Source organism: Hemiscyllium ocellatum, chromosome 7, assembly GCF_020745735.1.
Source record: "Hemiscyllium ocellatum isolate sHemOce1 chromosome 7, sHemOce1.pat.X.cur, whole genome shotgun sequence".
In the NCBI taxonomy this organism is placed as follows: domain Eukaryota; kingdom Metazoa; phylum Chordata; class Chondrichthyes; order Orectolobiformes; family Hemiscylliidae; genus Hemiscyllium; species Hemiscyllium ocellatum.
The window spans coordinates 250,606-273,398 of record NC_083407.1 but is presented as its reverse complement, the minus strand read 5'-3'; the positions used below and the strand labels follow the sequence as shown (position 1 = coordinate 273,398).

Sequence of the window (22,793 nt, the reverse complement as noted above, 5' to 3'; positions counted from 1 at the left end):
GACGACAATTGTCAAACATCCACTGTGTCTGACAAATTTAACAGTTTTTAAAAGTATCAAAAATACTATGGATATTGCTTATGTTGTTGTGGTTGCCCTGCTTTGGAAGGACATCATTAAGGTTGTTGACTTGCTAATTGTGGGAGATTTGTTAGATCTGAAGCAGTCAACTTGTCATATACTAAAATTTTGTTACCTATATAATCACACAACTGTCTGTATCTCGTCAGTGACTTGTGACCATTCGGTCGACTTGTCTCTCCCCACGATAGATAGATAGATAACCTACAGTATGGAAACAGGCCCTTCAAGCCAGACTCATTCCCCTGAATGATGCACCTGACACTGTGGGCAATTTAACATGGCCAATTCACCTGACCTGCACATCTTTGGATTGTGGGAGGAAACCGGAGCACCCGGAGGAAACCCAGGCAGACATGGGGAGAATGTGCAAACTCCACACAGAATTCGCCAGAGGTGGGAGTCAAACCCAGGTTCCTGGCGCTGAGAGGCAGCAGTGCTAACCACTGAGCCACCAAGCCGCCCACAGATGAGCTCACAAATAAACAGTCAATAACTCGAGATTTGTGTGACACGATTCATTGTTCCTCTAAATTGGACTGCTTCAAGCGAGTCACCCACCGCATAATTTGTCCCTCCCTCAACACTCACACAGCTGCTAAGTTTGTTCACAGGCATTTTGTCACTGTTCTAGATAACATCAAAAATGCGCCTCTGGTGAAGTGTTGATGTTTCTGTCCTGCTTGCTGTTTGTCTGTTTGGGTCTGCTGGGGTTGGTGGTGTCATTTCTGATTTTGTTGCTGGTTCTGTTTCTTAGTGTTTGGTATAAGGGGTTCAACTTGACATGTTTGTTAATGGAGTTCCGGGTTAAGTGCCAGGCTTCCAGGAATTCCCCTGCATGTCTGTTTTGCTTGTCCTAGAATGGATACATTGTCCCAGTTGAATTGGTGTCCTTCATTGTTCATAAGACCATTAAACTTAGGAGCAGAGATTACGCCATTCTGCCCATCGAGTCTGCTCTGCCATTCAATCATGGCTGATAAGTTTCTCAACCCCCATTCTCCTGCTTTCTCCCCATAACCCTTGATTCTCAAGAGTCTTGCTATCTCAGTCTTAAATATACTCAATTCCATAAATTCACCACTCTCTGGCTGAAGATGTTTCTCCTTATCTCCATGTGTATAGATACAAGTGATATCTGGTCATGTCTCTTGGTGGCTAGTTGGTGTTTTTGTATTCTGATGGCTAATTTCCTTCCTGATTGCCCTTTGTCGTGCTTTTGGCAGTCTTTACGTGGTATTTTGTATATAAGGATACCAATTCAACTGGGACAACGCACCTATCCTAGGACAAGCATGCACGGGGATTCCTGGAAGCTGGCACTCACGCCAGAACTCCATTAACAAACATGTTGAGTTGGACCCAATGTACCAACCATGAAAAAACAGAACCAGTAACAAAACCGGAAAAGACATCACCAACCTCAGCAGACCCAAATACTTAAATAGCAAGCGAGACAGAATATCAGCGCTTTCCCAGAGCACACTGATGATGTTACTTAGAATGGCGATGAAATGTCTGCTTGCTGAGCTGTTAAGTCTGTTTGCAAAGTCAACAACTTCATCGACAACCTGAGCGATACTTTGAAGATATTATTAAACTGGAAAGAGTGCAAAAGAGACTTACAAAGATGTTACCAGGAATGGAGAGCTTGAATTATAAGGAGACGCTGGATAGGTTGAGATTTCTTTCTCTGGAGCATAGGAGGTTGCGGAGGTGACCTTAAAGAGATTTATAAGATCATTTGGCCGGGGGGGGGGACAAGGTGAATATCAAAAATCATTTCCCTAGGATAGTTAAGTTCAAAACTGGAGGGCATAGGTTTAAGGTGAGAGGGAAAAGATTTAAAAGGGACTCGAGAAGCAACATTTTCATACAGACGGTGGTTTGTATGTGGAATTATCTGTCAGAAGAAGTCGTAGATGCACATACCATTACAACATTTAAAAGACATATGACTTCATAACATCGCGCTCAACCCAAAACAATTGATGCACTACTGAATCACACCCATCGTACCTAAATTCTAGACATCCCATTTCCAAAATATTTCATGTAAAATTCTGGCTAAATCATACTTGTCTTTGAAAATCTGCTGTGCAATCTTTTGTTCCTTCTTTTTGCCTGAGTCTTGCAGAGTGAAAAGCTTCTTTAATTGCTCCATAGATGGTTTGTAGGAAGCATTCAGTTCCTGGGGCCTGTCCAACATTGCCTTCAAATGAGGATCTATGGGAGGCAGTGGTTTATCTGGTTGAAATGCTTTGAAATGAAGACACTGTAAGAAATGATGAAAATAACTTTAAATTCCATTGATTATCCAAAAATAAATTGGAAACCTTTTAGTTTTCACAACATCAATTGGTTAATCTAAGTAAAAATATAATTTAGATTATAAAAACAAATTGTTGATGAAACTTATCAGGACTAGCAGCATGTGTAGAGCAGAACTGGACTCAAAATGTTAACTCTGTTTTCTTCCCACAGATGTTGCCAGACCCACTGAGTTCCACCAGCAATTACTGTTTTTGTTTAAGATTTCCAAAAGCTCTTTGTTTTATTATAATTCAGATAAGCCTGCTCCAACCACCTCATGTGAACAGCAGTAACTCTTTCAAATTTTCTTTGCTGTGTGCGGTTGATTTAATCCAATAAATAGAATTAAGGACGAGGCCAGATCCCCTCAAAACGTTTCAAGAAAGCTGTTTTAAGGAGACGTAATGTGGATATCCAGGAGTGATAAAACAGAATTTATTTGCAAGATTACCGAATGAAACACAAACAAAAGAAAACGGAATACAGAATAACAACCTACCTGAAAAGCCAGTAGACTGTCACAACTTAATGATGTTGTTCAAATACAACAATCACTATAAACATCCCTTGATAAAAGCGGAAAATCAAACACAGGTTCTTACAGGAGAGATGTCAGAAAGAGGCAAGTCTAATTCTAGAGCGAATTATACAATGAACAGAAGAGCCTTTGGAAAGGTTGATGAGCAGAGAGATCTGGGAGTGCAAGTCCATTGTACCCTGAAGGTTGCTGCACAGGTGGATAGAGTGGTCAAGAAGGCATATTGTATACTTGCCTTCACTCTACGGGTATTGAATATAAGAGCTGGCAGATCATGTTAAAATTGTACAAGACATTGGTTTGGCTCATTTAGAATACTGTGTATAGTTCTGGTCGCCACATTACCAAAAGGGTGTGGACGCTTTGGAGAGGGTGCAGAGAAGTATTACTAGGATGTTGCCTGGTGTGGAAGGTACTACCTATGAAGAGAGGTTGAGTAGGTTAGGTTTGTTTTCATTAGAAAAAAGGAAATTGAGGAGGGGCCTGATTGAGCTTTACAAAATCATGAAGGGTATAGACAGGGTCGATAGAGGTAAGCTTTTTCCCGGGGTGAAGGATTCAATAACGAGAGGTCACACTTTCAAGGTGAAAGGTGAAAAGTTTAAGGAGGATACACGTGGCAAGTACTTTACACAGTGAGTGGTGGGTGTCTGGAACGCATTGCAAGCAGAGATAGTCGAGGCAGGCATGGTAGATTCATTTAAGATGCATCTGGACAGATGCATGAGTAGGTGGGGATCAGAGGGATACAGATGCTTAGGAATTGGGCGACAAGTTTAGACAGTAGATTTGGATCGGCTCAGGCTTGGAGGGCCAAAGGGCCTGTTCCTGGGCTGTAAATTTTCTTTGTTCTTGTTCTTATGATCAGCACAGACCTGCTTCTTCCATGTGGCTGTTTCTTGGACCATCAGCCTCAAAACCGACTAGCAGCTCTGAACCCAGACCAAACCAAACCAGAGAAAAGCTGAGATGGGAGAATGGATCACTTCCCTTTCATTGTACAATTTTTCAAACCTTAAAAATTTCCTCAAGGAGATCAACCCCTTATCTTTCAAAGCCTGCGTCTTTACAACCTCCTGAAAAAAAAAGCAAGCTAACCTTGTTGAAGGAGCAGCATGATCACAATAGCACCTTTAAAGATGTTAAGCACATAGAGTATATTAAAGCTTATGAGCATTCTGCATGGTACCTCTGAAATTGCTGGGTGGATATGTGATTGTGGAATTGAGAGCTGTAATTGATGAGTGATCCTCAAAATAAACCTGACCGCAGAACAACTTGGTTGCAAAGAATTCTATAAGAAACACATTTTTTATTATTCGCTCAAAGACATGGGGATGATTGGCTGAAAGAATTCTAGGATTTTGACCCAGTGACAGTGAAGGAACAGCAATATATGTCTGAGTCAGAATGGTGAGTGGCTTGGAGGGGAGCTTGCAGGTGATGTTGTTGTCATATACCTGCTGCCCTTGCCCTTTGGAATGGAAATTGATAAGGGTTTGGAAGGTGCTGTCTAAGGATATTTGGTGAATTTTTGTAGTGCGTATGGCTGCTATTGAGTGTCAGTGATAGAAGGGATGGATGTTTGTGGATGAAGTGACAATCAAGTGTCTGATTTATCGTGTACAAAAATTTAATTGGACCACATTTGGAATATCGCATGCAGTTCTGGTCACCACACTACCAGAAGGATGTAGATGCTTTGAAGAGGACGCAGAGAAGGTTTATCAGGATGTTGCCTGGTCCGGATGGTTTAGTAATGAGGAGAGGTTAGATAAACTCAAATTGTTTTTAGTGGAAAGACAGAGGCTAAGGGATGACCTATAGAAGTCTACATAACTATGAGAAGAATAATAGGCTGGATAGTCAGAGGCTTTTTCTCAGGATGGAAAGTTCAACTGTGAGACGGCATTGCTCAAGATGAGAGGGGAAAAGTTTACAGGAGGAATGTGGGGAAAATCTTTTATACAAAAGATGGTGGGGTGCTTGGACCACACTGCCAGTGGAGGTGGTGGAAGCAGGCACGTTAGTAACAATTAAGACGCATCTTGACAGACACATGAATATGAGCGAACAGAGGGATAGAAATCATGCATGGGCAATAAGTAGTTCTTTTCATATTTTTTCATTCATTCACAGAACAAGGGCATCACTGGTTAGGCCAGCATTTGTGGTTCATTCCTAGTTATCTGCCAGACTATATTCTCTTATATACAAATCACACAATATGATTAAGAACTTATTTACCTGAAACAACCGCTGAAAATGCGGATTGGGAATTTTACTGACTTTGAAGAGATCCTCTATTTCTTCACCATCATCCACCACCAAACTCATAGAGTCAATCAGAGCATCCACGGCTGATAACTGTTCTTCTGTTAGGCAAAAGAGCCAGTACAGCAATAAGGATACATTTTATTTTACGTAAGAATGCACTATTTAAAATGACAGTGAGAGCAGATTCAATGATCCTCTGAAATTAGAAAATACTTGCAGGAATAAAGCTTACAGGGCGACAAGGTAACAGCATGGGAACGGAATGAATTGCTTAGCTCATTCAAGGAGAAGTAATAGGTGTTCACTTTACAACAAATCCACTTTCAGCAAGGATCCAGTCCAATTACACATACAATACCAAAGTTAATTTAATTATTTAGCAAATACAAATCCCAGAACCAAGTGACTGCCTCCTCATTTGCTAAGTTTATCTAGATTACTCTGCCACTTAATATGTAAAATGGACACTCTATGACACTCAAGACAGAAGTGGGAAGTTGAGTGTAGACCCTGTAGAGATCGGAGCGGTGCTAAATGAACATTTCTCATCATTGTTCACTCAGGAAAAGGAGAATATTGTAGAGGAGAAGAATGAGGTACAAGAGATTAGACTAGAAAGGATCGAGGTTTGTTATGCATAGGTGTTATCAATTCTAGAAGGAGTGAAAGTAGACAAGTCTCCTGGGCCAGATGGGGCTTATCCAAGGATTCTCTGAGAAGTTAGGGAGGAGGTAACTGAACCTTTGGCTTTGATATTTGAGTCATCGCTGTCTACAGGTTTAGTACCTGAGGACTGGAGGATTGCAAATGTTGTGCCCTTGTTCAAGAAGGGCAGCAGAGATGACCCAGGTAATTATAGACCAGTGAGCCTTATTTCTGTTGTAGGAACGATTTTGGAAAGGATCATGAGAGATAAGATTTATAATCATCTAGCAAGCAACAATTTGATTTCAGATAGTCAACATGGTTTCGTCAAGGGCAGGTCGTGTCTCACAAACTTCAATGAGTTTTTTGAGAAGGTGACCAAGCGTGTAGATGAGGGTAGGGCAGTTAACGTGGTATACTTGGACTTCAGTAAAGCCTTTGATAAGGTTCCACATGGTAGGTTATTGGAGAAAATGCAGAGGCATGGAATTGAGGGTGATTTAGCAGTTTGGATTAGAAACTGGCTTTTTGGAAGAAGGCATTGAGTGGTGGTTGATGGAAAATATTCAGCCTGGAGTCTGATTACTAGTGGTGTGCCACAAGGATCTGTTTTGGGACCACTGCTGTTTGCCATTTTTATAAATGACTTAGACCGCAGGCATAGGTGGGCGGATTAGTAAATTTGCAGACGACACTAAAGTTGGTGGAGTAGTGGACAGTTTGGAAGAATGTTACAGGTTGCAGGGGGACTTGGATAAACTGCAGAATTAGGCTGAGAGGTGGGAAATGGATTTCAATGCAGCTAAATGTGAGGTAATGCACTTTGGGAAGAATAACAGGATGGCAGAGTACTGGGTCAATGGAAAGATTCTTGGTAATGTGGATGTGCAGAGGGATCTTAAGAGTCCATGTGCATAGATCCCTGGAAGTTGCCACCCACGTGGATAGTGCTGTTAAGAAGGCATACAGTGTGTTAGGTTACGTTGGTAGAGGGATTGAGTTCAGGAACCGCAAGATCATGTTGCAACTATACAAAACGCTGGTGCGGCCGCACTTGGAATATTGTGTACAGTTCTGGGTGCCCCATTACAGGAAGCATGTAGAAGCATTGGAAAAGGTGCAGAGGAGATTTACCAGGATGTTGCCTGGTCTGGAGGGAAGGTCTTATGAGGAAAGGCTGAGAGACTTGGGTCTGTTCTCATTGGAAAGAAGAATACTAAGGGGGTACTTGATAGAGACATACAAGATGATCAGAGGATTAGATAGGGTAGGCAGTGAAAGACTTTTTTCTTGGATGATGACGTCAGCTTGTACGAGTGGGCATAACTACAAATTGAGGGGTGATAGATTTAAGATAGATGTCAGAGGCAAGTTCTTTACGCAAAGAGTGGTAAGGGTGTGGAATGCCCTACCTGCTAAGGTAGTCAACTCAGCCACATTAGGGAGATTTAAACAATCCTTAGATAAGCACATGTATGATTTTCAGATAGTGTAGGGGGACGAGCTGAGAACAGTTCACAGGTCGGCGCAACATCGAGAGTTGAAGGTCCTGTTCTGCATTGTAATGTTCCACGTTCTATGGTAATGTGCTGTGCCATTTGTTTGTATGAAAATACGTAGTACATAAGAGTCTGCCATTAGTGGTGGCTATGAGCCCTTTTTGGAGTTTGAATAATGTATAGCGATTGATGGTTTGATCACACAGCCATTACGCAGGATTGATTTGATAAACCTTACTTCAGCATCAAGCTCACCTTACTTTTAGTCCTGATTGGTGTCCAATCAATCTCAGACAGTATTGGGAAGGGGTTGGTGTCTCAAAGACTATTTCAGACAGCAATAGGGAAAGGCAATAGCGTAGTGGTATTATCACTAGACTATTAGTTCAGAGACCCAGACAATGTTCTGGGGACCTGGATTCAAATCCCGCCATGGCAGATGGTGGAATTTGAATTCAAAAAAGTCCTGGAATTAAGAGTGTCATGATGATCATTAATGATGACACCATTGTTGACTGTCAGAAAAACCCATCTGGCACACTAACGTCCTTTAGGGAAGGAAATCTGCAAATCCTTACTCACTCTGGCTACATGTGACTTCAGACCCCCAGCAATGTGGTTAACATTTAACTGCCCTCTGGGCAATTAAGGATAGGAAATAAATGCTACCCTAGCCCGTGAAACCCTCATTGAGTGTGCTGTGGCTTTGGTGTCATATGTAGGCCAGGCCAGGAGAGGATGGCAGATTTCCTTAAGGCTGTAAGAGAACCAGATGGGTTTGACAGTGGTTTCATTGTGTTCAGTAGCTTTTTCTTAATTCCAGATTTTTTTTTAATTGCATTCAAACTCTATCTGCTATGCAGGATTTGAACCTGGATCCATTAGCTGAGTTTTTGGATTAATAGTCTAGTGATACTACCACGAGGCCATCATCTCTTTCGTTTCTTATACAATTTCTCTTATAATTTACCCCTTTACTCCTCCACGGTGTCTCTTTTTAGCAGGGAGAAGTCATGTCCCTTTGGTGTGGAAAAAGTTTCTGATCCTTTTCAATTCTCTTTAAACACATTCTTCCGATCTCTGTCTTTTGATCCATTAACTTGGCCTTGTTTACCGTGTATAGTCTCATCTCATTGAAATAATCCTTAACAATATTTAAAATGTCAGCAACTGTATTGTGTTTCTCCCATCCAATCACTATTATTTAATATTAAATATTTCCTTGTTGGATCTGGGACATACTGCTGCAGAAAAATATTCTGGTCATACTCTACAGTTTAGTGAGATTTCACTGACTCATTTTATATCAGGACTTAGTTGTAGTTCATATAAAACAACATTTCCCATGTCAGCTCAACTCCCCTGTCCAAAGCAGGACCACCTAAACTTGATCAGCTTTGCTGGCAGTTTTACATTATTTATAAATTTTGACTTTTTTTTACTGTAACTGCTTCCAACCCCAGGAAAAGCTGAAACTGATGTTGTTTGTTTCTGTCCATAACTTCCACAAACCTGAAGCTGTTCCTCTCTTACTGTTCTTCAGAGAAGTGAAAGTAAATTGTCGGAGATCCTCCATGAATGGAAGTTGGATGTAAACCAAACACTGAAGGGAAGAGAGTAAAATTGTGGATATCAGTAAAACACTATGCTTTCTAATATAATGAACTTTCTAAAATTTCAACAGTAATTCAGCACTGTTAATGCAAAGAAGTCTGCAAATTCTGGATACTCACACAACTCGGATTCAAATTCCTTACCAATATCTGAATATGTCTGTTTAAAATTTTAGAGATGCTGATTGCTTTGGTATATTTATATTTTGACTTCTAATATTTTTCAAAAGTGCTCCTGCCTAATTTCAGTGTTTTGACTCTTTCCATTTACTCAAAAGTCTGGAACATTGTCTTCATATCTGCCATTCAATCCCACCTTGTTACCTCATATTTTTCTTTAATCATAGGAAAAGCCACTCCAACTTGTGGGTTTGATCTCCGGTCATAAATGTAACGGACTATCGCCATCATATCCAGCTCTTGCAATGCATGGATCAATGCAGATAGTGCCACAGCAGCATGCTATGAAGAGAGATAAGAATAGGATTGTTTCCTTGTTATTAATATAAAGGAAGCACATATATTTCAGATCCTCAAGCAAAAGGAATATTTGAAATATTTGCTCTAATCTGTCAACACACCTGAAGTGAGTCAAATTAATATCACAGAACGACTTTTATTTTGCTTTAATTCTTGTCCCTTTCTTTAAACCACTTGACTGGATACTCATAGAATCACAGAATCCCTCCAGCATGGAAGCAGTCCATTCAGCCCATCAAGCCCACACTGACCCTCCAAAGAGCATCCCATCCAGACCCACCTAGACCTGTAACCTTATATTTCCCATGGCTAATCCAGTGAGCTGACACATCCCTGGATACTGCGGGCAGTTTTGCATGGCCAATCCACCTAACAACGTGCATTTTAGCCTCTGATGCATAACAAACAAGATATACCAAATGTTCAGACATCATCAATGTCCAGAAAGCAGAAGCCATAAAAACTGCTCAAGCATGAATGGATCCACTAATTGGGAAGTCAGAAATGAGTTCAAAACTGTCTACCTACTCCACAACATAGTATTAAGGTGTAAACACGTAATAGCCACTTTTATCATTGATGTGATACAAGGGAATGGTGGAGCAGACTCAATAAGTTACCATGAGCGCCAATCTACCATTATAATTAAGCCAAGGGATCAGCCAAGGGTCAATAAAGAATATAGGAAGGGATGCTGATAGCAGCACTAAAACGGAGCTGAGAACCTAGTGAAGCTATAGTAGAGGACTACTTGGATGCTATAAGCATAAACAGCGAGCAATACAGGCAGGGCTATTTCACAACCAACAGATTAGATATAAGCTCTGAAGTCCTGCCACAGTAGATAATTAATCAACCCTCTGGAGCAGAAGGCTCCATAAATAATGCCATCCTCATTGACAACAGGGCAGCACAGCACAGTGCAAAAGATAAAGTTGAAGCATTTGCAAATACAATTTGCAGGGTGAAAGGAAAGGCTGGATGACTAAAAAAATGAGGATTTTGTCAAGAAAAGGAAGGAAGCATATATCAGATATAGACAGGATAGATCGAGTGAATCTTTAGAAGGGTACAAAGGAAGTAGAAGTATACTTAAGAGGGAAATCAGGAGGGCAAAAAGGGGACATGAGATAGCTTTGGCAAATAGAATTAAGGAGAATCCAAAGGGTTTTTACAAATACATTAAGGACAAAAGGGTAACTAGGGAGAGAATAGGGCCCCTCAAAGATCAGCAAGGTGGTCTTTGTGTGGAGCCGCAGAAAATGGGGGAGATACTAAACGAGTATTTTGCATCAGTATTTACAGTGGAAAAGGATATGGAAGACATAGACTGTAGGGAAATAGATGGTGACATCTTGCAAAATGTTCAGATTACAGAGGAGGAAATGCTGGATGTCTTGAAACGGGTAAGGTGGATAAATCCCCAGGACCTGATCAGGTGTACCCAAGAACTCTGTGGGAAGCTAGAGAAGTGATTGCTGGACCTCTTGCTGAGATATTTGTATCATCGACAGTCACAGGTGAGGAGCCCGAAGACTGGAGGTTGGCAAACATGGTGCCACTGTTTAACAAGGGCAGTAAGGGACTCGGCAAGATGGCGGTGATTCTGTACAACTGCTGTGGACCGTTCTGCCTAACAGCTAAGGCATACCAGTGTTTTTTGCCATCCCTGGCCAACTTATATGGTGGAAATATTCGTTTAAAACCTTACGGAGCACATATTTGTTAATATTTGGGAGTGGGAAAGATGCCAAAGGGAAATGGAGCAAGCAAACAGCAGTAGGGAGGACACTTCCCTGCAGCACCTACCACACCAGAGACTGCAGCAGCCTCTCTTAAACCCTCCGGGGACCTGGCAGACTCACAGGAATTGGCTGTGGCGATGGAGAGACTTATCTTGAAAGTTGCAGTTGGGATTGAGGAAATCTGTGGGGAGATTCGTGCCCAGGTCCAACCTATTGCAAACATGTTGCAGAAGCACGAGCAGGAGATCCAGGGCCTCGGGGAGAGGCTGGAGGAGATGGAGGCTCGAACTAAGTCCTCATCCAGTTGGATCCAGGTGCTGGAGCGAGAGGTGCGGGCCTTGCAAAACCATATTGACAACCTCAAAAATTGAGGTCGGAGGATAAATCTCAGAATTGTCGGGCTCCCTGAAGGTGAGCAGCCAGTCAGTTTCTTTGAAAACTGGCTGCCGAAGTTTTTGGGCTTTCACATCGAGTCCAGCAGGCTTCAGATTGAAAGGGCGTATCGGGTTACAGTGCACAGGTCAGGGCCGGTGCAGCATCACCGCCCAGTCCTCGTGCACTTCCACTCAAATAAGGACAAGCAAAAAATCATAGAAGCTTCTAGATCTCTGGGAAAAGATCTGCAGGCGCTGCTGTACAAGGGGTCAAAAGTCATGTTTTTCCAGGATTTTTCAGCAGCTGTAATCCAAAAGAGGAAGTCGTTCAATGAAGTTAAAAACAACCTGAGGAACCTGGGCATCTAGTACTCCAAGAGAAACCCCGCAGTACTTCATTTCAGCCACGAGGACTCAGTTTATACATTTGACTCGGCGGACAAGGCTAAAAACTTTGTGGACACTTATTGACCTGAAGAATATGGTTAATGTTTGTTCGCTTTTCTATTTTCCCCCATGTTTTCCCTTCCTTTTTTAAATTCCTTTCTTTCTCCCAAATAATTTCCTTTTTGGATAGGGGGGAAAGACTTTGGAATTAAGTTGTTCCTTTTTTTTTAATAACTGGATTTTCTGATGGGAAATTTTGTGGATGTTCTTTGTTGTCTCTCTTCCATTTTTTTTGTTTGTTCTGCTTCTCTTTTAGTCACAAGTAGAGGTGTCATGAAGCCAGGGATACGTGGAGGGCCCATCCTGACTTTGTCTTTTGATTTAAGGATCATCTCCTTGTTTTTTTTCTGGCCTAAGGCTGGGGCACAATCCAGGTTTGAAGGAGCTGTGAAGGAGGGGATGGTTAGGGTGAGTGCCCCCTATGGGCAGGGGGAAGAGTCTTCCATTCAAGGTTTTCTAGTTGATTTTCTTTGTAGTTTTTTGGTAGTAACAGTTGTTTATAGTCATGATAGAGTAGTTTTTGTATACATAGTTTTTCAGTTCTACAAGTCTTTATTTACTTATGCTCGGCGCTTTGTAAGCAGGGTTCTCCCTCCGAGGGGTTTCAAGGGTGTCTGAAAGGGGATATGGCTAAGTGTCTTATTAAATGGTGCACCTGGAACATTAAGGGAAGTAATTTGCCTATTTAAAGGAAAAAGGTGCTTTCTAGCCTTATGAGGGAAGGGTTGATATCACTTTGTTGCAGGAAACCCATCTTGATGATAGGGAACACCTGAAATTACAACAGGGGGGTTATGACTGGGTATTCTTTTCATCCTTTACTATTAAAAGTAGGGGAGTGGTGGTACTTATCCAGAAAAATCTTCCATTCACATTGTTAGAGCAGGTGAAAGATGAGCAGGGATGGTTTGTGATACTTAAAGCCCTGATACATGGGGAGGAATATGGCATTTTAAATATCTACTGTCCTCCGCCACATTCCCTCAAATTTTTGATTAGTGCTGTCTCTAAGTTGAGTGCTTTTGGAACACGGCACATTATTACAGAGGGGGGGTATTTTAATTGTCGTTAGGATCCGACAGTGGACAGGATGCTTTGTGGGCCCCCAACTATTTCTTCGTAGGCCAAGCAGGTGGTTGACTTATGCAAGGAGTTGGGGCTGGTGGATATTTGGAGATGTCTTCACCCTACCGGCAGAGACTTCACCTTTTTTTCAAACCCAAGTAAATGTCACACAAGGATTGACCTCTTTCTGGCTCCCTCAGCCCTTCTGGATTCGATTATGAGTTGTAAAATTGGGAATAAAGCTATCTCAGATTACACAGCAATATATTTGGAGTGAAGGGCTAGGTTTGCGGCACTGGCATTTGGACCCCTTTCTCCTTAAGGATTCCAAATTTGTGGAATACTTTTTGAAGGAGTTTCAGGAATTCTTGACTATCAACTCAGGCACGATATGAAGGGCTTATGCTCGAAACGTCGAATTCTCTATTCCTGAGATGCTGCCTAACCTGCTGTGCTTTGACCAGCAACACATTTGCAGCTATCAACTCAGGCACGGCTGGTAGTCTGTCTATGCTATGGGAGACAGCTAAGGCCTTTGCTAGGGGTTTAGCTATTTCCTATTCGGCTAACCGGAAACGACAGAAGGTGGAACAACAGCATCTACTTGAGATGCAGTTAAAAGCCGTGGAGACAGCACATTTTGCGCGGCATTCGGTGACTAAGCTACTGCGGATCACGGCCCTTTGGGTTGCGTTGAATTCAATAGTGACACAAAACACAAAGAAAGAACTTGCTTTTGCTAGACAGAGGATGTTCGAATATGGGGATAGGCCAGGGAAGTATTTAGCATACCTGACTAGGAAAAAGTGTGCTCCCCAATCCGTTACTGCAATCAGAGACAGCGCTGGGGTCCTTACATACGATGCTAAAAAGATTAATGAGGCTTTTTGGAGCTTTTACTCTGAATTATATCGGTCTGAAGGTTGCGAAGACAGGGGGGCTAAAATGAAGACCTTTTTTAAGAACCTGGACCTCCCAGGGGTAACCTTGGAACAGGCCTCGCTCCTTAATGCCCCCTTGACAGTTCAGGAACTACAGGAGGCAGCTTGGCTAGGCGGCCCCCCTCCCACCGTTGTTGTTTATGTTGGTGATAGAGCCGCTGGCACAGGCCATTCTTCAGAACGTCCACATAACCGCTCCGGAAGTGGGATCGAGGGCACACAAGATTACACTGTACATGGATGATGTCCTTCTGTTTTTATCGAATCCGATCACCTCCGTACCCCATTTGACACAATGTATCAATTCATTTGGGGCTATTTCAGGATATAAGATTAACTTTGCAAAATCGGAGGCTATGCCTTTGGGGAAACTTAAGGATGTGCCAGAAGATGAAGGTGGCCCTAAGTTCCCTTTTAAATGGTTCCGGTACCTAGGCATTTTTATTACCCCCAAGTTTGACTGTAATTTTGGACTAACTTTGCTCATATGCTCGACAGTATTAGGCAAGATTTCCAGAGATGGGAGGCTCTTCCAATTTCATGGCTGGGCCGAGTATCTCTCATTAAGATGAATGTACTTCCTCATTTGCTTTATCCCATGTGTATGCTCCCTATAATGTTTCCCAGGTCAACGCTGTGGAAGCTTATGGGGTGGTTGGTTCCTTTGTCTGGCATCATGGACAGGCCCTCATCAAACGTACAAAATTGCAGTTGCCTCAAGGAGGGGGGAAGAGTTGATATCCCAGACATCAGAAGGTATCAATTGAGTTTCCTGCTGTTTGCAATTGGGTAGATAACAATCTAAATTCAATATGGCTGGACATTGAGGCCTCCCAAGCAAATTGCCCTCTTATTAACCTGGATAAGATGAGGACAGTTATGAACCACTGCTGGAACCCTGTTGTCATTAATACAATCAAGGCATGGAGGGCGATGCATCAGTGAGGGTTGTTTATCCAAGACTTCTCCACTTACACCTATAGTTGGCATGCCAGGGTTCCGACCACGGATGATGAACTCAGGGTTCAAACTATGGGCAGTGAGAGAAGTTTCTAGTTTGGGAGACTTGTTTGAGGGGGAGGTTATGATGTCTTTTGAGCTACTGAGCTGCAAATACAGGTTGCCCAGCAGAGACCTTTTTCTTTTTTTCAGGTTAGGGATTTCATCAAGAAGGAGACTACGCTTCCCACTAAGCCCTATAAGCCCGATACAGAGAGGTTGTTGCTACGTACCAAAAGCACCTTTCAGTTAGTGCCCTCTATCGCCTGCTGTGTGGCAGGGCCTGGCAGGATATTAATCGGTTATGTGAGGTCTGGAAGCAAGAGCTGGGAGTGGAGATCTCTTCTGAAACATGGGACAACATATGGGAGAATATTCGAAAGATCCTAATCTGTAACAGGACATGCGCCATACAGTTAAAAATTCTGCGCAGGGCTCATCTGGCACCAGACCGTCTGGCGAAGTTTAAAAAAAGGGGCATCTTCAGTGTGCCCCATCCATTGCTTCTGGACATGCCACAGGCTCCTTCTTTATTGGAGCGCTATGGCAGGAGAGATCAGGAGGGTATTGAGGACAGAAGACAAAGGAGACCCGATATCTCTCCTCTTAGGTCTACAGAATTTACCATCTTTAGATGGGCATGGGAAGAAACTATTCAATATTATTGCATACTATGCACAGAAGAATATTCTGATGATGTCTGAGAACCCGCCGGGCTTGCTGGGATGGCAGAAATTAATTATGGAGCACATTCCCTTGGACTTTTTCACAAACATGGTGCACCACACAACAGACAACTTTTATAAGACATGGCAGCCCTACGCGAGTTATTTGGATATAGATTTGTCAGTTATCTTAACTAGGGCATTTGTTTAACCAGGATGGTTAGATTTGTCAAACCCTGAGCCCTGGAGGGGGTCTCCCGAGTTAATACGAGTATGTATACAATGCTCCTGTTCTTTTGTTTGGGAGTCTTGCGCCGAGCATAGCTGTTCTGTACTTTATGTATTTTTTTGTTTTCTTTTGCTTCTTTTTTTTTGGTGTTGCTTTGCACAGTATTAGGGTTTGCTTTGTATTATAGAGTAGGTCAGTAGTTAGTAGATAGTAGTTGTATTATAATTTGTGGTTTTTTCTTTTTATTATACTGATATTTGTGATTTTTTTTCAATAATTTTATATGTTTATAAAGTTATAAAGAATTACTAATAAATATATTTACAAACAAAAAGAAGGGCGGTAAGGACAAGCCTGGGAACTATAGACCCGTGAGCCTGATCTCGGTGGTGGGCAAGTTGTTGGAGGGACAGGATGTACATGTATTTGGAAAGGAGAAAGTGAGGACTGCAGATGCTGGAGTTCAGAGCTGAAAATGTGTTGCTGGAAAAGCGCAGTAGGTCAGGCAGCATCCAAGGAGCAGGGGAATCGACGTTTCGGGCATGAGCTCTTCTTCAGGAATTCCTGAAGGTTCCTGAAGAAGGGCTCATGCCCGAAACGTCGATTCCCCTGCTCCATGGATGCTGCCTGACCTGCTGCGCTTTTCCAGCAACACATTTTCAGCTCATGTATTTGGAAAGACAAGGACTGATTAGGGATAGTCAACATGGCTTTGTGTGTGGAAAATCATGTCTCACAAACTTGAATGAGTTTTTTGAAGAAGGAACAAAGAGGAATTGATGAGGGCAGAACAGTAGATGTGATCTATATGGACTTCAGTAAGGCGTTCAACAAGGATCCCCATAGGTGACTGATTAGCAAGGCTACATTGCATGGAATACAGGGAGAACTAGCCATTTGGTACAGAACTGGCTCAAAGGTAGAAGACAGAGGGTGGTGGTGGAGGGTTGTTTTTCAGACTGGAGGCGTGTGACCAGTGGAGTGCCACAAGGATCAGTGCTTGGTCCTCTACTTTTTGTCATTTACATAAATGATTTGGATGCGAGCATAAGAGGTATAGTTAGTAAGTTTGCAGATGACACCAAAATCAGAGGCCAGATGGGCCAATGGGCTGAGAAGGCGTGGGCGGCACCGTGGGCGGCACGGTGGCACAGTGGTTAGCACTGCTGCCTCACAGCGCCTGTAGACCCGGGTTCAATTCCCGACTCAGGCGACTGACTGTGTGGAGTTTGCACGTTCTCCCCGTGTCTGCGTGGGTTTCCTCCGGGTGCTCCGGTTTCCTCCCACAGTCCAAAGATGTGCGGGTCAGGTGAATTGGCCAAGCTAAATTGCCCGTAGTGTTAGGTAAGGGGTAAATGTACGGGTATGGGTGGGTTGCGCTTCGGCGGGTCGGTGTGGACTTGTTGGGCCGAAGGGCCTGTTTCCACACTGTAAGTCTAATCTAATCTAATCTAAAAAGTGGCAGATGGAGTTTAATTGAGATAAATGCAAGGTGCTGCATTTTGGGAAAGCAAATCTTAGCAGGACTTATACACTTAATGGTAAGGTCCTAGGGAGTGTTGCTGAACAAAGACCTCGGAGTGCAGGTTCATAGCTCCTTGAAAATGGAGTCGCAGGTAGATAGGATAGTGAAGGCAGCATTTGGTAGGATTTCCTTTATTGGTCAAAGTATTGAGTACAGAAGTTGGGAGGTCATGTTGCGGCTATACAGGACATTGATTAGGCCACTGTTGGAATGTTGCGTGCAATTCTGGTCTCCTTCCTATCGAAAAGATGTTGTGAAACTTGAAAGGGTTCAGAAAAGATTTACAAGAATGTTGCCAGGGTTGGAGGATCTGAGCTACAGGGAGATGCTGAACAGGCTGGGGCTGTTATCCCTGGAGCGTCGGAGGTTGAGAGGTGACCTTATATAGGTTTACAAAATTATGAGGGGCATGGACAGAGTAAATAGGCAAAGTCTTTTCCCTGGGGTCGGGGAGTCCAGAGGGCATAGGTTTAGGGTGAGAGGGGAAAGGTATAAAAGAGACCTAAGGGGCAACTTTTTCACACAGAGGGTGGTACATGTATGAAATGAGCTGTCAGAGAAAGTGGTGGAGGCTGGTACAATTGCAACAATTAAGAGACATTTGGATGGATATATGAATGGAGGGATATGGGCTGGGTGCTGGCAGATGGGACTAGATTGGGTTGGGATATTTGGTCGCCATGGAAGGGTTGGACCGAAGGGTCTGTTTCCATGCTGTACACCTCTATGACAATTCAGATAAAACTGCTAAGTGGCTAATCTATCACAGCCTCCTCTGAAGGTCCCCAGCATCACTGAAGACAGCGCTCAGCCAAGTCGATTCATTCCACATGATATCAAGAGAAAACTGAAGCTACTGCATTCAGTAAAGACTATAGACCCTGACAACAGCCTGGCAATGATAAAGATGCCTTGTGCTCCATAAAGTGCAGCAGTTCTAGCTCAGCTGTTCCAATACAGCTACAACACTAGCATCTACCCGATAATATGGAAAATTGCCCTTGCATGTCCTGTACATAAAAAGCAGAACACATTTAATCACTGCTCCAGTCATCAGTACAGTGATGGAAGGGCTTACTTACTTACCTGCACTCTAATGCATTTTCATCTGTCCTATAGTGTAACACAGAGAATGGTGTACATTATCCAGGCTTGGGCTAACAAGTGACACTTGCACTTTAAAAGTGCCCAGCAGTGACCATTTCCAATAACTTGGAGGTGTCAGTGTTGGACCGGGATGGACAAAGTTAAAAATCACACAACACCATGTTATAGTCCAACAGGTTTATTTGGAAACACAAGCTTTCGGAGCACTGCTTCTTCCTTAAGTGTTTGTGGTCAATGGAAATCACACAACCTGTTGGACTATAATTTGGTGTTCTGTGATTTCCATCTTCAATAAGGGATTCTAACCTCTGTACCTTGGCATTCAATAGTATCATCATCAGTGAATTCCCCCAAGAGCAATATCATTTTGGGGGAGTTGGACCATAATCATTGACCAGAAACTGGACTAGTCATAGGATCAAACAGTCAGAGTTATACAGAATGGAAACAGGCCCTTTAGCCCAACTCGTCCACATTCATCAGGCTTCCTAAACTGAACTAGTCCCATTTGCTTACATTTGGCTTATAACTCTCTAAACCTTTCTGACCCAGGCACCTGTCAAATGTCTTTTAAATGTTGTAGCTGTACTCGCTTCTGTAACTTCCTCTGGCACTTCATTCCATATACTTACCACCTGCTGCGTGAAAAAGTTGCCCATTGGGTCCCTTTTAAATCTTTCCACTCTTACCTTAAAATTATGCCCTCTAATTTTGGACTGCCCTATCCTGGGGAGAAAACTTTGGTTATTCATCTTATCTATGTCCTTCATGATTTTATAAAATTCTACAATGTCACCCCTCAGCCTCAAGGGAAAAAAGTCCCAGCCTATCCAGCCTTTCCTAATAACTCAAAGCCTCCAATCTTGCGACACATCCTTGTAAATGTTTTTGCACTCTTTCCAGTTTAATAGCATCCTTTATATAGCAAGGTGACCAGACTCATATGCAGTACTTCAATTGTGGCCTTATCAATTCCTTGTTCTGCAGTAATCTGACATCCCAACTCCTGTACTCAATCCTGTGGCTGATAAAGGCAAGCATGCCAAACACCTTCTTCACCACCCTGTCTGTGACACTATTTTCAAGGAAATATGTTTCTGCGCCCCCTAGGTCTCTCCCATTGACAAAACACGCCAGAGGAGAAAGTGAGGACTGCAGATGCTGGAGATCAGATTCGATAGTGTGGTGCTGGAAAAGTACAGCAGGTCAGGCAGCAACCAAGGAGAAGGGGGGAATCGACATTTCAGGCATAAGCCCTCATTCCTGATGAAGGGCTTATGCCCGAAATGTCAATTCTCCTGCTCTTCGGATGCTGCCTGACCTTCTGTACTTTTCCAGCACTACACTCTCAACTCAAAATTCCCCAGAGTTCTGTGTTATGAACTAAGCCAACACTCAAAACATGCTTAAGCAGGCAGCACAAACCATAACTTTGCAATTTGTTTCAGTAAGTGTACAGTGAAAATTACCCAGAGTAAGTTAGCAAGGTTGACTACTAAATCGGACAAACATTTATTCACAAAATTACACAATGAAACACAAAGAACAGAATAAAGAACCCTACAGAACTCAGTCTATCCAAACTAGACTTAATTATGCTGTTCTAAATATATACAACAGTCCCAATAAGCAAACCCTCTTGAAACACAGTTAAACTCTACTTCAACATCAGAAGTATCCAAAATAAGGTAGGTGAGCTTGCAGCATGGACAGGTAGCTGAGACTTCGATGTTGTGGCAATTTCGGAAACATGGATAGAGCAGGATGAGGAATGGATGTGGCAGATTCCAGAATTTAGATCTTTCATTAAGAACAGGCAAGGCAGTAAAAGAGGGGGAGGCGTGGCCTTGTTAGTCAAGGATAGTATAACACTGGCTGAAAGAACTTTTGACGAGGACTCGTCTACTGAGGTAGTATGGGCTAAGATTAGAAACAGGAGAAGAGAGGTCATACTGCTTGGAGTTTTTTATAGGCCTCCGCAGAGTTCCAGGGAGGTGGAAGAGAGAATCGGCAAAATTATTCTGGGTAGAAGTGAAAGGAACAGGGCGGTCATTATGGGGGACTTTAACTTCCCCAACATTGACTGGAAATGCTATAACTCTAGCACATTGGATGGATCAGTTTTTGTCCAATGTGTACAGGAGGGTTTTCTGACACAGTATGTTGAAGGGCCGACAAGAGGGGAAGCCACACTGGATCTGGTGCTTGGTAATGAACCAGGCCAGGTATTTGATTTAGTTGTAGGTGAGCACTTTAGAGAGAGTGGCCATCATTCAATTACATTTAGTTTAGCGATGGAAAGGGATAGGTACATGGCACAGGTCAAGAGTTATCAATGGGGCAAGGGCAATTACAATGCAATTAGGCAAGAATTAGGATGCATAGAATGTGGTAGCAAAATGCATAGGATGCTGACAATGGAAATGTGGAGCTGGTTTAAGGAATCGTTATTGCGTGTCCTTGATAGTTATGTCCCTGTCAGGCAGGAAGGAAGTGATAAGGTAAGGGAACCATGGTTTACTACAGGAATTACATCTCTTGTTAAGCAGAAGAAGGAGGCTTATGTGTTGATAAGGCAAGATGGTTCAGATGAAGCGATGGAGAGTTACAGATCAGCTAGGCAGGATTTAAAGAGAGAGTTAAGAAGAGCAAAGAGAGGACATGAGCAGTCTTTAGCAAATAGAAAAAGGAGAACCTCTCCAGCCAATCTATGTTCTTTTGAAGTTCTATACTGTCTTCTTCGCATTTTACCATGTCTTCATCAGATCGATTCAGGGGATGTGGCTGCCACTGGCTATGTCAGTATTTACTGCCCATTCCTAGGTCCCCAGAGTACACTCAAGACTCAACCTTATTACCATGGGTCTGGAGTTAGTGAAGAGGTGAGGTATGCATACTATCTTCGCTGCAGGACATTAATGAACCAGAAGAACTTTTACAACAATTGACGGTAGTTCCATCGCTAAACCCCTACCCCAGACTAGATTTTTATTCAAGAATTCCCACGGTGGAATTCAAATCCATTGACTCAGGTGTTAACCTGGGATTTTGGATTACTAGTCTAATGACATTACAGCTGTATCAACACCTCAGATTCATACAGCAGAGAAACAGACCCTTCAGTCCAACTCATCCATGTTGTCTAGCCATCCCAATCCGACCTAGTCCCGTTTGCCAGCATTTAGCCCATATCCCTCTGAACCCTTCCTATGCATATACCCAACCAGATGTCTTTTACTTGTTTGAAATATAGCCGCCTCCACCACTTTCTCTGTCAACTCATTCAGTACACTTAGCACCCACTGCATGAAATAGTTGCCTCTCAGGTCTTTTTTAAATTCTACCCCCTCATTTTATCTATGTCCTCTAGTCACCTCTTGTTAAATTTCCCTTCCAAGTTTTGTGTCATCTGCAAACTTTGACATTGTCCACTGCACATCAGTATCTAGATCATTAGTCTATGTGGAAAAGCAAGGGTATGAATTCTAACCCCAGGGAACTTCACTTAAGCTTTTTTCCAGCCAGAAAGACATTCATTGATCACTGCAGTTTCCTAACACTCAGCCATTTTTGTATGGATATTGCTACTGTCCCTTTCATTCCATTGGCTATGACTTTTCTCACAAATCTGTCATATGGCACTGTTTTGAATGCTTACTCAAAGTCCACGTAGATACCAACAATGGTATTATCCTCATTGACTTTTTCAAAACAAACTCGCGCATGTTAGCTAAACAGAACCTCTTTATACACTCACACTGGTTGATCAGGAAGAGCCAATCTTTTACTTTGTGACTGCTATTTCTATCATGAATAGCTTTTTCTATTTTATCAAGGAGCCTCATGACTACCTTCTCAAGGTCACCTTGCAGGCTCAGTGATGCTCGTATCCCATGAACGTATAAACAAAAAAAATGAAGTCTGTGGGTCAGACTGCATTTGGAATATTGTGAGCAGTTTTGGGCCTGGTATCTAAGTAATGACATGCTGGCCTTGGAGGAAGTCCAAAGAAGGTTTACTAGAACAATCCCAGAAATGAAGGGCTTTTCATATGAGAAATGGTTGGGGACTTTAGGTCTCTACTTGATGGAACTTAGAAGGATGAATGGGGAGAAGGATTGAAACTTACTAAAAACTGACAGGCCTAGATAGAGTGGATATGGAGATGTTTCTTTTAATAGTAGAAACTATGATCTGAGTGCACAGCCTCAGAGTGAATCATAGAATCCCTACAGTGTGGAAACAGCCAA

General features: G+C 42.6%; 1 protein-coding gene across 2 annotated transcripts in view; it reads right to left on the bottom strand.

Moving 5' to 3' along the window:
* Positions 1 to 22,793, bottom strand: part of xrcc5 (X-ray repair complementing defective repair in Chinese hamster cells 5) — a 344,097-nt gene that overhangs the window by 131,277 nt on the left and 190,027 nt on the right. For both annotated transcript variants that reach the window (XM_060827769.1, XM_060827770.1), the window contains 4 exons: positions 9,291 to 9,428; positions 8,866 to 8,956; positions 5,180 to 5,307; positions 2,160 to 2,356 (listed from right to left, as the gene is read on the bottom strand). In XM_060827769.1, coding sequence (XP_060683752.1) covers positions 2,160 to 2,356; positions 5,180 to 5,307; positions 8,866 to 8,956; positions 9,291 to 9,428 — 554 coding nt within the window. The remainder of the gene's footprint in view (positions 1 to 2,159; positions 2,357 to 5,179; positions 5,308 to 8,865; positions 8,957 to 9,290; positions 9,429 to 22,793) is intronic.